Here is a 15,557-nt window from a genome sequence, read left to right as displayed (position 1 = left end):
ATGTATTCTAGGCTTTTTAAAAAAAAAATATCTTTACATTTATTTTTCCCTAGGCATCAATTCCCATGATTTTTGAATTTTATTAGACTGCTTTTGTCCTCTTTTTAACCTTGTTTTTATTCTCTTTTACTATTTTATTGTATTTTTTTCTTGATGTATTTTATATGTGTTGTAAACCACATCAGGATGGCATACAAAATGCCTCAGATAAATAGATGCTACATTTTGCGACCATAATAAAAGCTAAGCTTTAAAATATAGTCCCGTAGAAAAGTAAATACACCCTATTGATTTTATTTTACTCTTTCAACCTATTTCAACAAACAGATATTTGATCTCCATTTCAATAATGTTGACAGATAAAGGGAATGTAATATAACAAATATCATGTGCTGTTTACATTTTGTCACACTTTGTGCAACTTAAACAAACATAAATGCAAATTTTGCGAGTGAAAAAGTAAGTACAGCACTACATTGAGCACTATCTCAAATACCTACAATTAGTATCAGATGCAGCAGTTAGTGCAAATGATTAGAGCACTGAGAGGATCTAGGAGGAATCTATCTGATTTAGACATTTAATTTGCTTTGCTTTTTGCAGTGTGAGATGCCTTAACTGAAAAAGTTCTCTAAGGTATTCAGAAAAAAAGATTATAGATGCCTATGAGCCTGGAATCATCAACAAGTAGAGAAGATTTCAAATGACTGCCAATTTATCCAGGCCAGGTATTCCAGGAAGTTCAGCGTGAAGTCAGATACTGAAAGAATTTTCTAAGAATCCTAGAAATTAACTATGTGACCCACAAGCATCTTGCCACATTAGAAAGAAGCTGGGGGAAAAATGAGATCTACACCGGAGGTCTGTCAGAAGGAAATCTTTGGTGTCCAGAAAAAAAACATCTGAACAAACTAAAACTTTGCTCATGAACTACCCAGGCAAAGACAAGGGTTTTTGGAACATTGTGCTCTGGACAAACAAGGCAAAAACTGTATAGAATTATTGGTCACATCAGAATATATGTTTGGCAAAACCCACAGACAATACTGCACAAGAAAAACCTGATACCAACTAATACCAAACACAGGTGGTAAAAATGTTGATTTGGGATCCACTATGAATTTGCGGTGACTCACTATGAATTTGCAATGGCTCAGTGGCTAAGACACTGAGCTTGTCAATCAGAAAGGTTGGCAGTTTGGCGGTTCGAATCCCTAGTGCCGCGTAACGTTCCCCTTACTTGTCCCAGCTTCTGCCAACCTAGCAGTTCGAAACCATGTAAAAATACAAGTAGAAAAATAGGAAACACCTTTGGTGGGAAGGTAACAGCATTCCGTGCACCTTTGGCATTTAGTCGTGCCAGCCATATGACCACAGAGACGTCTTTGGACAGCGCTGGCTCTTCGGCTTTGAAACGGAGATGAGCACTGCCCCCTAGAGTTGGGAATGACTAGCACATATGTGCGAGGGGAACCTTTACCTTTACCTATGAATTTGCATTAAGAGGGAACATCAGTTAAAATTATATTAGAACATACAAAATCTCTTTTTTATAATTACAATTTATGAAATAAAAATCCTGCTGTGGCGTTGAACAAGTTTTATAATGCACTTGTTTATATAATGCACTAAAGTACATTGTGTCACAGATTTTGCAAGATAATGAGGAAGTCACATTTTTCAGCTATTTTCTTCTACTTGTTTTTCCTTCCCAGATCCTTGCTAAAAATTTTGCACAGTACTTAGTTCAGGAAAAAGATTATTTTGTCATCATTTTGGAATGGGGCAAGATCACAAGAGCAGAAGGATGACATAAAATCAATGTGGCTGTTTTGCATATTGGATCAGGATTTTCTTTTATAGAGGAATATTTTTGGTGAAAACCATTTTACAGTAAATTGAAAATTATTTCATATGCTTCTTATCTCGAAATTGGGATGGAAATAAAGATTTGGGAGTATAATTGGAAAGGACTCCAAGAACTAGAGTTCAGATGCTTTTAGTTTCCCATCATTGATTTAATATTTTGGACCACAGTTCTATTTGTCTTGCTTGTAGCAAGGTATTTGGAAACAAGCTCGTGTGGATTATCATAGGCAATATCATTAAATTCAAAGGAAGTATGGTAAATTAGATCATGGAAGTGGAGCAGAAGGAAAACAATGCTAAGATGAAGTAGCAGCCAGGGATCTAGAGATCATTTCAGCAGCACATTTTGAGCAAAATCTGAAGACTGCTGAGCATTTTTCAGGGAAAAAAATGTTTAGCTACTTTCAAGGTAAACATAAAGAGAATATTTGACATGGTGATAATGTATTCTGCTTTGGGCATTTGACTTGGACTCTTATGCATTTGATTTCTCTTTTGTCTCATTCTGTTCTTATAACAACCTTCCTGCGTTTCCTATTTATATCCAATTATTTCCTCTGGAAATGCAGAGCAATCTCAGTGACTGATGGATTGTTAAAATAAGCTCAATCATATAGGCAAATGGATTCTGAAAAGCTGGAAAATTTAATACGGAAGCACACAAAAGCATTTATTGAAATTTAACCTGCCTTAGTGTTGAAGCATTAAAAGAACAAACAGTAGTAAATACAACAATGGAACAGGAGATGGAATGATATAAAACTATCTGTGAGAAATAAGTGCAACAATGAAAATTTAACCAAGGAGTAATGGTGAAGGCTCTAGCAATTTAGGAAGTGAAGTAACCATTAAATGAAAGTACTCATCATATCAGATATTCATATCACATATTTTTTTATTTTAAATTCTGTCTGCTGCATTGTATAATCTCAATAATAAAAGTAGTTATCTTTGTATTAAAATTTTAGGAATTAGCCATTTGCATTAGTTACAAGATTTGCTACGAAATAAACTGTTCTAATGCTATACTATTTATTGTGATCTGAGAACAAGTACCATGATAATTTAAAATGCCATTGATGCAAACAAGTTAATTGTCAATGGATTCTTTGTATTTGTATAATTAGAGTCATTTTATGAAAGCAAGACACCTGTAATTAAATGACTGAACAAAGTATTGAAGCACGGTGTAAGTAAAATCCTGAGTACATGACTTTTGTTTCTACAGTTATTAACATGCAATACTAGGAAAAGTTTTCCTCGCTGTCTCTGGAACAGACCAAGGCTGAGGAACCACACACACGAGATGGATGGGTTTATCTTACTCTAAAACAGGGGTGTCAAACTAGTGGCCCGCGGGCCTGATGCAGCACACACAGGCTACATCCACCCCAACTCTGCAAAGAAAAAAACTGTTGTGTGACGCGATCGAGTTTGACATCCATGTTCTAACACACCGACACATTCAAAAGACTACAACGACAAAATTCAAGGATTGAGGAAAGAATGAAAAGTATAATATAAAGCATAGAAATATAGAACTTTGGGAATTCATTATTATAATTTCTTTAGTTCATAATCAACCTCAAGACCCTCAAGTTAATACCATTGATCTGCCGATTTGTTTCTATTTTACCATTCAGGAAAAAATGATTTTGTAGGCTACTGAGCACAGCTTTTGTACTCTGAAACTTAATAATTCATAGGAGTTCGTTGCTTTTTAAAAGCATGAGAAATTTTCTTTAGTCCCTTCCCCTAGATATAAGTGTTCTATAACTCCTTTTTATAAAAAAAGAGTTTCTTCATCTTAGTGGTAATAGTGCTTGGAAGAAACATCTCTGCCAATCTAAAATAGCTGGAAATCCTAGGAATTGGAAGGCTAAAGATTGAAAATATCTGTAATGATGCCAGAGACACACATACCAAAATCCTTTCACAATATTCAGTCTCTTCTAGCAGAAAATCACAACAGGGTCCCCTGCCTCTGGACATACAGTAGTGAGAATAGATTCAGATTGTATTCAGTAAGCCCCCCTATGTTTCTTATCCAGATGAAGAACTGTAGAAGTAATCAGGTATGGCCAAACTGTCTTTTTCATCAGAATTATTTTTGATAATTGATAAGAACTTGTACTTGTCCAATTTGTTTACAACTTTGCCAGAAAAAAAGCCCACATGAAAAATCCACACATGAACATTTGTGTGTGAGTGCTCTTACAGTAAATAACTTTACATATTTCCCTCTGTACTTTTATTTTGTTTTTCATTTTGGCATGGAAAATGATATACTGGTAGTCAGAGATGAGCTGCCAATTTCTTTACGGGCGCATTCCTGCGCGCGCGCTCATGCGTGACGCTTGTGGGTGGGTGGAGCCTCCCACTGCTGCTAATACCCACCTAGTCCTTGACTTACAACAGTTCATTTAGTGACTGTTTGAAGTTACAACGGCACTGAAAAAAAGTGTCTTATGACTACTTTTTCACATTTACCACTGTTGCAACATCTCCATGGTCACATGAACAAAATTCAGATGCTTGGCAACTGACTCATATTTATGATGGTTGCAGGGTCCCATGGTCATGGGATCACCTTTTCCAACCTTCTGACAAGCAAAGTCAATGGGAAATCCAGATTCACTTAACAACCATATTACTATCCTAACAACTGCAGAGATTTGCTTAATAATTGTGACAAGAAAGGTAATAAAATAGGGCAAAACTTAACACCTGTTTTGCTTAGCAACAGAAATTTGGGGTGCAATTAATTACCTTGAGCATTACAGTGCATAAATATTATAAAATGTTATGTACATGCAAACTCTCTCTCTCTTTCTGTATGTGTGTGTGTACACACATACACACACACACATATATGCAATATAGTTTTGCAGTATACTATATTGGATAAGACTCTTGAAAATATTATAGACAGCAAAATAACCCCCCCCCCCTTGGCTAAATGGCCAGCGTGTGATGCATCCAGCCCATGGGCCAGGAGTTTGACCACCCTGTTCGAGAGTGTTGGTTATTCTCCCCAGCTTGGTGTCATCTGCAAATTTGATGAGTTTCCTTTCTATCCCCTCATCTAAATCAATTATAAAGATGTTGAAGAATACTGGGCTTAAGATAGAACCTTGGTGTACCCCATTGCATGCTTCCCTACATGAACACATCAACCCAGAGTTCTCATTCAAGGCACAAATAATCAGGCTCAAATTAGCCTCCTTTGGACATATTATGCGAAGAAAAGGAAAAGGCTCTGAGAAAGATGAAAGAAAAATGAAGAAGAGGGCAACCTGCAGCAAAATGGAGGGATTCGGGTACATTGGCAATGAGTACATCATTGGGAGACATGAAAAAGTAAATTAGGGATAAAACATCATGAAGAAAATTTATCAATGTGGTCACTAGGAGTTGAAACCGACTCAATGGAATATAATCAGTTGATCAATCCATGAATCAAGCAGTCATGTGCTCAAATATTCAATTTTATAAATATTTCCTCCTAATATATACAGATTTTAAGAGGGGTCCAAGTTAAAAATTCATTTGGAAAAAATCTTGGAAATTCATTGGCTGTGCCATTTCGATATTATAGAGGAGTAGAAGCTGTACATTTTTAACACAAATGCCTAAGTATATTAGTAACTTTCTCAAAATATTTTTGCATGCATGCAGATAATGTTTTCACTGAGAAGAATCTTAGAGCTTGGTGCTGTGGAATGGAAGGAATGCACATAACAAACTTGTTTTGTAATAATATCTTTTTGTTATCGATAAAAAGTTTGAGTTCATTTACATATGCTCTCAGATATTTTCACGTTTACAAAACCCAGAAACTTTGCATATTTACTCAATTACAATAAAGTCGATTAACCAATCATTCACATTGTGGGTTGTTCCTCATTATTTCAGGCATCCAAATTCAATTTACATACTAATGATGCATATTTGTTCTTAATAGATGTGCTGTTAAAAAGCAGAACACAATAAATTAAAACCATTTAAGCATCTTACTCTAGTCTGATGAAAATATCTGAGAATGCATATATTTGTCTGATGAAGAAATGCTAAAGATAAACTGAAATGACAAACATGAACTACCATACGAAGAAAAGCAGTTGAAGATTATCAGTACTACTCTGAGATAATAGTGACTGAATTGGCTGGTTTGAGTACCAGTGGTATTATATACTCATTATATTCTGCAACACAAAGATAAATTGTATTATCTATTTTTAATGCAAGCCAATTTCCCTTGTGGTGTGGCTTATGCAAGCCCAACTGAAGTATAACCAGAATAAGCAGTAATTTTTCTCATACTATATTTGGCATTGTTTGAACATAAATGCCCAACAATTTAATAGAATAGATTCTGACAGAAGGGAAGCTGGAGAATTTGTTATAACCACAGATCTATAGGAAATATGTTATCTCATCCCTAACTTTAGTTTTGCACCAGCTTCACACTTCATGGGACTATAGGAACTATAGCTGTGTGTTTGCCCTGCCTTCCCTTCTGCAACTGTATTGGGCTTCTTCTGATCTCTCCTTCTGCTGGAGCTCATCAATTCATCAGATATCTCTCTCACCTGGAAATTGACATAGGTCTAACTTTCAAGTTATTTCATGACATCTGACACTCTTTCCAACTTTTCAGATCTTGGTAGGACTTCCATCTTCATGATACTAGTGTTGTATACATCATGTTTTGATTTAATTTTACTTTTCATAATGTGCACTGAGATGAGAAATATCCATGACATTTCCAAAATATATATATCTTTCCATACACACCTGCAGTTCTTCATCTCCCTTCTTGTTATTCAAAGCACAAAGAAGAATGGCTTATGGATAGCATGGGATACACAACTTGGATCAAGAGTATTACTGATATCCATGCCTGAGTGTTACATGCAGGCTCCACCAGGTAAGCAAATTATTCTCATAAAGAAACCAGTTATATCATGCTTGAGAACTTGTATAGCTTTTTTCAAAGGTTGAGTGCAAGTCCATCAATTTTATTCACCTAATTTCTTTATTCTTTCAACATCCAGTTGATTTCTCAACTACCCTCCCTCTTGCAATTTTTCAAACTGTTCAAGATGAGATAGACTGATTGATTGCTTTTTGAGCTGCAAATGCTTTTCCACATGTCTATGAAATCAGTTACTTCTTCATAGTCATTTGGTAGCCTGACCATACTTGGAAAACAACACACGTAAAGTAGCAACCTCTATGCCCTTTTCAGTTAATATTGATTAAATTAATAAAATTAGAGATGCATACTGAAACTCATAGAAAGCTGAGCTGAAGTAGGCCATTGCTTGAATATATTACTACTTAAATGAGTTAATATGAGAGGAAATAGTAATTCCATTTGTGGAGACTGGTGGGTTCTAAACACCAAATTTTATATGAAATTAATAGCTTCTTTCCCTGTGTAGTTGTCAAGGTTGGTTGACTGTCCACCAAGTTACTAAGGCTGAGAAAGGCAATATTTCAAACATTACTAACAAAAAGCAGATGGTTGTTTTATGTTTACTTGGAAAAATGCAGTTTGATGCTTAGAATTGGATTCTGATAAAAACAACTCACATAGATACCAATGAATTTAATGAATTCACTCATTTATGAGAGCCAGAATTTTTGTTTCTTCAGTTTCCAAGATTCAGAATCCTAACCTTTTATTTCTTGACATAAAATATAATAAATGAAACTACAAATGAATATCGCCAGTTCGCCCACCTTCTCCAAAATGGCACAATAAATTACTCAAGCAAAATATCTGCATTATAGAACTTTAACCTGTCTTAAGCATTAGTTTCTCCATTATTGTAAGAACATCTACGATAATCTATCAGAGATATAATATTTTTGACATACTTTTCTTTCAAGAAAGTTGTTAAACAGCTGACTAAACAAAAATAGTATTTCCATAGAAATAAAATCCCAGATGATTTGCTATTAACCTTATCAACATCTTTAATCTTACCTGGAAGTGTATGCTCTGGTCAATGTGAAACACATTAAACTGTTTCAGGAAACGTTCATCTTGGCTCCAGAAAAGGCGAATGTCGGGAATCCCATACAAGATCATGGCCAACCGTTCTAAGCCCAGACCAAATGCCCAACCAATTTTGTTCTCAGCACCAGCTGCAGTTACAGAAAGAAAGAAAAAACAGGACATAAAAATAAATTATAAAGGAATGAAATGAGGGTATATTAGCTAAATAATGGTACATTCCAGAATTAAATTAAATTAAATTGATAATTTGTAAAGAATGAACTTGAAAAAAAGGTGAATCAGCATTCCATCTTTTTACTTTATTCTATCATAGATTCCAATTTTATAGAGCTGTCCTATATTCCCTAATGCACACTGCATTGTTCATGAAAATGAAAGTCTACTATGTCATGAAGAAGAACCTGTGGTAATAAATTCTGCTTCACTGTGTTATGTAAAATCTTTCCTTGCATCTGTTCTGAATCTCCTACTATTCAGCTTCATACGATGATTCTGGATTCTAGTCATGAGGGTACAATAATCCCACTGCAAAGGTTATAAATGCAAGGATTGGTCATAAAATAACTTTTTCATCACCGTCACAACTAGAAATGATTGCTAAAAGAGGCAGTTGCTAAATGAGGTCTGTATACACCTTGTATTAAGACTTCAGACTTTGTTATTAAAACCAAGTTGGTAGCCAATAATATGAATCACAAGTCCACATACAACATTAGCAAAGATTTCTGTCTAGTTTTAGAATTCTTTATTTATTTAATAAATCAACCAAGAACTAATATATTTGAACATTATATTAACTGAATCCCAAACTTCACTTGTGGTACATATCTGTAAATAGAATTATAATCCATAAATAATTTCCAAGATGAATTAAATTCTATATTAAACACGCTCTTCAAATTCATATTCATTTTTGACATTTATGCATATTACCACAGATTAGTTTGTCATTCTTGTAGAGAGAATATTATATACGATTGCCAAAAAAAGGCATAAAGTGTTCTAACAGATGTTATCACATACAACGCCAACCTCACTATATTTTAAGGATATATAACACTTAATAGTTTAATAATAATTTTAATTGGTTTAAAAGTACAAAGACAAAAAATTTACAAACTAAGAAAAATATAAGAAACAAAAAGAAAAAAGGGGAAAGGAAGAAAAAATACGTTAAAAAAGGAAAAAAGAAATAACTTCCCTTTCATAAAGACAAGTACAAACAATTTCAGTAACTTACTGCCTTGTCCAACATTCCAGTCTAGATTTCTTTATTCCATAATTCATACTACTTTTTCACTATTAAATGTGAAAAAGGGAAAAACCTGCTTATTGCATTTACAAGAAATTTTATAAAATCAATTGTCTATTTTGGCAATTAATATTGGAATTGTACACCAATGGTAAAACATCTCATACCATTTTTTTTTGTTATATTTGTGATAAATTTAATATTCAACTTCCACTGATATTCCTGTTGTTGCATATCAATTGTCCTGTTTAAATTCTTCATCCATTTAATCATACTCTACGTAATTTTATATCACTCAAACATACCTCAGCTTCGAAGACTAAAATACTTGAAAGTTGTAATCTTTCTTACATAAATTAGCTATTGTATTTCCTATGTTTTTGTTTCAAACTACTCTTTAATAATCTGATGCCACCATTTATGCTTGCATTTTATTTCAGATTATTTATCAGCAGTCCTTTTGCTAGAAACCTCAAGAAATGCTACATTAATTTGGGGGTTTGACAATTAGAAATGTTTATGAATGTAAAAATGCTGGATATTATTGAATTTTAGACCAAAATGTTAATACATTATGGTCTTCCACATGCAAAAGAAATGTCGTTTTAATAGTCTATTATGATTTAAAACTTTCAGTCATAAGAATAACCTTGGGATTTCTTTTAAAAAAAATATTTTATTACATATATTCCACTTTTTCTCCAGAAGCTCAGGCAATCTTTATTTGGCCCCAATTTCCCTCCCCTTTCCCAATAGGCTCCAGAAGTACTGTTAAACATATCAGTTTCAACTGCCTTTAATTGTTAATAATTATTTTTAATCTGATTTTTTTTTTAAAAAATGTATTTTACTTTAGTGTTCAGTCATATTCACTATTTAATTAAAAAAATAAGGGATGTTAACGAAACAAAACCAAATTGAACATTCTGCAATTCCTTTCTGTATAAAAGCACAGGGACACTGTGTCAACTAACATCTGTACACACAAAACACAATAAGGTAACAGTAACAGAGTTGGAAGGGACCTTGGGGGTCATCTAGTCCAACCCCCTGCTCACGCAGGAGACCTGTACTAAGGATTCGAACCACTGACCTTTCTGTTCGACAAGCTCAGTGTCTTAGCCACGGAGCCACTTCAAGGAACCCTGTGCAGCAGGCTACTTAGCATATATGTAATATCAGAAAATCAAATATGCAATTTTGCAAATAGCTTTAAGTTGCATTTTAAAAAATGCATGACAGATGAATTGTCTGTCTTCCACAATTCTATAATCACAGTGATTATGACAATTATAACAGCTTTATTTCATCTTAAAAATTGTCAGAAATGATAAAGTCGCCATGGTGGCTTTTAAAACTCATACTTATTATCAAAATGTGTATTGCCTATTACTATCCAAATATATAATTTAAAGAGAGCAAAAAAATAATATGCCAGACAGCTTTTAATTGCATGCTCCTTTCCCAGCTAGTCTGAAAATTGTCAGCAACTCTCAAAAGAAAAGTACAACAGTATCTGATGACATTTGATCTCTGCTCATCACTGAAAGCCCACTTGAGCATCAATCACAATTAACAAGTGAGACACTGAAAAGTATCACCATTTAAAATAACTTAAGATTGTCAACATTTTAGAGATCTTTATTTAACGAAGAAAGTGAATTGCCAACTTTTCAATCAGGGTTTCATATACTTTAATAGAAATAATGAAGTTGATCCTACAAAACATATTAAATGTCTTTTATGTAAACCTGTAAATCTGGTTCTCACCACCCACAGACTTTTTACCAGGCTAAAATAACCCTTTAGTTCACTTTGCTAGGGTCACAACATATCTATCTAATCTTCAACAGCATATACATGTGATCAAATGGCAATTTGGCATTTGGAAATCAAGACTCTCTTTTTCCTGACATTACAATTTTCAAGAAAGCAGCAATTAATTTTCTATAGTTCAGTATGAAAAATGAATGGATCTATCTATAGCTTTAAGGGATACTTTTTTTGTAGTTCTCGGGTTACCCAAGACAATACAACTGACCATGCTAGTCCAGGTTAAATATAATGGTATGGATGGGACATCTCCTTCCATAGTACTAAGGAAGAAGTATCTTGTTACAGTTCTGCCTTAAACAGAAGACGGTAAGAATTGTTGAAGAATGGGACTTGAACAACTTGACAGAATAATCTAACATAAACATTACAGACAATTATCATATGTTCTTATCATTATAAATATAGAAAGATTTAACTTTTCTTAACAAATAATAAGGTAAAGTAGAATCATTGTTTATAAGACTTGGGAGTCTAAAACTGTTCCAAGTATATATATATATGTTTAGGCAATTAGCCACTTCCCAATATGCAGATCATAGCGCTGCCAACAATTTTTTGCTTTTTTCTTCTTCCTTGACTCAGCTTTAGCCTTGACCTTTCAAAACAGCTCAACAAACAGTATTCAATATCTGAATAACAACCTAGTCCTACTTAACATAATTTTATGCATGAAAAGCAACATCCCTCATCAGAATTAGACTATTAATAAAAGTATGTAACATGGAGCTTCAAAGTGATCAATCAATTAAATCTTCCTTTCCATAACTTTAAGTCATTACTGATGCCAAATTAAATGCAAAAGGGTATGAGTATTCTTTACATATGCCAGTCCTATTCATTGAAGTTCACCGGTGACATGAATTGCATGTATTATGGTAAGACAGTGGGTTAAATGAAAGTTAGAGAATATAACAAAAATAGTTTGAAAAGTGGGGAATCCGACCAACAGCTAGTCCTACAAGGCAGACCAGATCAAAAAACCAACTGCACAGGAAGACTGGAACCACACTTCATCAAAATAGCCTGTAACAATGGAATCTGGCAAGTCTGATTGTGATTTTCTTTCCCTCTGTTTTACTCCATTAAGTCGGCCAAGAGTCTGTCTGAGTGATATCTTAAAACTATCTTCCTTCCTAGAACTTATGGAATGCTTCTGTCCTTTTTGTTCATTTAAATGTTTCTGAGTATTTGCTTCAAGGTCATCTCCATGGCTGTCTATTCCACCTGAAAGTGAAAACTTGGGCAAGAAAATAAGCTAGAATAGCATGGAGTAACTTGCTATTTATGTTTTGGGAAAGCCAGAAAGAGAGCAACATGAAAACTTTGGATGAAAAGATTACAGCAGATAGAGGAAATGTCCTGCACACAAAAGCTTTGGAAAAAGCAGAATTTAAAAAGCTATGCCAGGGTATTATAGCCCTTGACCATTTAATGGCCTAGAAGCCCTCTTCCAAGCTGAGCAACACTAAAAGCTCCAGGATCGGGAGGCTCTGTTAAAGATTCCTCTGTTCTAAAGTGCATAAAATGTCTTTCTCCTTGCTGACCTGCTGATTACCATTAGGAACAGCTGAAACAAGGAACTGACTATTATTCACAAGGCTAATAAGGTAGGGAGAAAGGAGGAAGAAATGATGTATGTGCATATATAAACCCATCTCTATATTTCGACAGCTGGCATGCAGCCTTTGGCCTTTTGAACCTATGCTACCAGAGGGGTGGAAAGGATGATTCCCTCCGGTGTGCCAAAGATCTGATTTGGCACATGGCAGCTTCATTTTACAGTAATTTTGAGTCATTTGTCCTCAAAGGCAAAATAAAAAAAGCTTTGGGGTGTCTTAAGATGAATCTGTTTCATTTGTTTCAGGAAAATAACAGCAATAAAAAAACAGATGATATAAATAATGTTTAAATGGAACATCAAATCAGAGATATGTATCAATATTTATTAAGAAAAAGGGATCCTTTAAAACTTTATATAAATGTAAGGTATCTTTCTGTCTGTGCTTCAATGCCAAAAAAATTGACGTACATGTGGATAAAATGCAGGGTAGAAAAATCAATTGTATCTTTTAACCAATACAATTTTCACATTTATACTAGGACTAATTTTAACACAACCTTATTTAAACTTCACCATTGAAGATACCTTCAGGCTATTTATAATGTATTTAACCAATGGATTGTTCTACCCCTCTGTGGTGTCTTATATATTCCTTATTTGGCCTCATCTATTTTCATGTTGATTTAGTACTGGCTAAGAAACCTTGAGGTGAAGGTTACAGCAGGGCACAGAATGAAATTTGTCGCTGATGTCTCTAGAGAACAACTCAGTTCATGTTTCAGTTAGCCCTAGAGGTGTGCCAAAATCATCATTTTCTCTTTCACCTTAGCTCAAAAATTGTTCTTTAGCTGTGAGATAGCGAGAGAAATCAAAGAAAATGCAATTTAAACTCTGTTGCTGTTTGCAAAGTCATTATCCTGTCCTTTCAAAACTCTACTTTAGCCCATATTACCAAAACTGCTGCCTTAAATGCCAGGATTGCAATAACTGAAGACGTGGGCAATATTTATGTTTTGTGAACAAAGAAGGCTTTGGGCTTTGTATATGGACAACTTAAGACACAAGGATTGTCTTGTTGGATGAGGCCCACCTACCACAGGGATGTGAAAGGTCGTTTAAATACAGTTGATTCAGAAGTAAGGTCTGAACTTGGTGAATCACTGTTCCCCTTCCTCCCTACCTTGGACCTGAATTAATATGAAAGAGACGAGATGAGACGAAACGAGATGAGACCAGACCAGACCAGACCAGATCAGACCAGACCAGACCGAAACACTGAATGTTACAGAAATGTACCGGCAACAATTGCATAAGATCCATCCATTTATTACTCTGATGGATCTTTGAACAAACAGTATTTATTATACCGTGTTTGGAAAAAGAGATTCTGTCACTCAAAATAACAAATATATATATATATGCTTCTTTGCATACATAACAAATAGCTCAAGGAGACTGAAACAGCTTCCACTTGCATCTAGGGCTGATAGTGAGAATGCTGCAGTGTTTCAATTGAGCCAAATATATATATATTCCTCTGGCATTTTAGCACTATATGAGGGAGAAAGAGTCCAGAGAAGAACAACAAAGATGATTAGGGGACTGGAGACTAAAACATATGAAGAACGGTTGCAGGAACTGGGTATGTCTAGTTTAATAGAAAGAAGGACTAGGGGAGACATGATAGCAGTGTTACAATATCTCAGGGGTTGTCACAAAGAAGAGGGAGTCAAACTATTTTCCAAGGCACCTGAGGGTAGAACAAGAAGCAATGGGTGGAAACTAATCAAGGAGAGAAGCAACTTAGAACTGAGGAGAAATTTCCTGACAGTTAGAACAATCAATCAGTGGAACAGCTTGCCTCCGGAAGTTGCGAATGCCCCAACACTGGAAGTCTATAAGAAGATGTTGGATAGCCATTTGTCTGAAACGGTATAGGATTTCCTGCCTAGGCAGGGGGTTGGACTAGAAGACCTCCAAGTTCCCTTCCAACTCTGCTATTGTATTATTGTAAAGATTCTGTATTTTTCCTCAGTCCTTTTGAATAATCTTGGTAGACAACAGTGGATCACAAATCCTTCTTATCAGGTTTCTGTATCATGAAAAGGAGACATAATCTTGTAAGAAACCTGAAAGACAGTTAAGCACTAGCAAGCAGAAGTGTGGATCCCCGTTACGGTGAGTGGACTTTGCCAAAAAAAAAATCTCTAGGCAGTGCAGGCAATTATTATCTTACTGTGTATTGTTGGCCCAGCTATGCAATTTAAAAGCCTTGCTATATTAAATCTCTGAACACAAAGCTAATGCTTAGTCTAAGGCCTTTTATACATTCAACAAACACAGAATTAAAAGGTGGAAGAACTGTAAAAATAATTCTATATTATAGCTGTACAGTTAAAGCAATGAGAAAAAGAAGGGAGAGTGTCAAGGTCATACACTAATACTTGCTTGAGGTTGTGGTTTTTAGAGTTCCCCTCCCCACACATATATAAAAATGGCTGTGTGTGTGTGTTTGTGTGTGTGTGTGTGTGTGTGTGTGTGTTCCAGCATAACTCTGGAACGCCTCGAGTAATTTCAACCAAACTTAGTACACATTTACTCTCTGGAAACAAATACTGTACAGGTAAGACACCCCTACCATCCATCGGGGGGGGGGGGGGTTCTGTTAAGATACAGTCTGTTGTGCCTTAAAATGGCTTCTAATGTACTACCATAAAATGGCTTCTATTGTACAGCACACAGTGGAGTTGCCATGGTAATGGTTTCACAGTACTCCACAAGGGGGCTCCCTCTGGTAAGGGGGAAAATCCAACATTAGAAATTATATTTGGTCCAAAAATTTGTGAATGTCTACTACAGAATTCGGATAAACAAATACCCGGACAACGCTGAAATAACAGCTAGTTCTTTATAAGGAAACAGAGGCTGTAAAGATTCTGGTATTTTAATGCTTGCCTTCTGGAAAGCATGGGAGCCTATGTAGCTTGGGTTAGTAACAGAAACATGAAATG

General features: G+C 35.0%; 1 protein-coding gene across 1 annotated transcript in view; it reads right to left on the bottom strand.

Moving 5' to 3' along the window:
• FARS2 (phenylalanyl-tRNA synthetase 2, mitochondrial) overlaps window positions 1-15,557 on the bottom strand; it is a 226,236-nt gene that overhangs the window by 73,107 nt on the left and 137,572 nt on the right. Inside the window, exon 6 of the mRNA XM_081951382.1 lies at window positions 7,865-8,025. Coding sequence (XP_081807508.1) covers window positions 7,865-8,025 — 161 coding nt within the window. The remainder of the gene's footprint in view (window positions 1-7,864; window positions 8,026-15,557) is intronic.

This window comes from Natrix helvetica, assembly GCF_964273705.1.
Source record: "Natrix helvetica genome assembly, chromosome: 4".
Taxonomy (NCBI): Eukaryota; Metazoa; Chordata; class Lepidosauria; order Squamata; family Natricidae; genus Natrix; species Natrix helvetica.
Note: the sequence above shows the minus strand (reverse complement) of the source record. Positions and strands in the feature narration are given on the sequence as shown.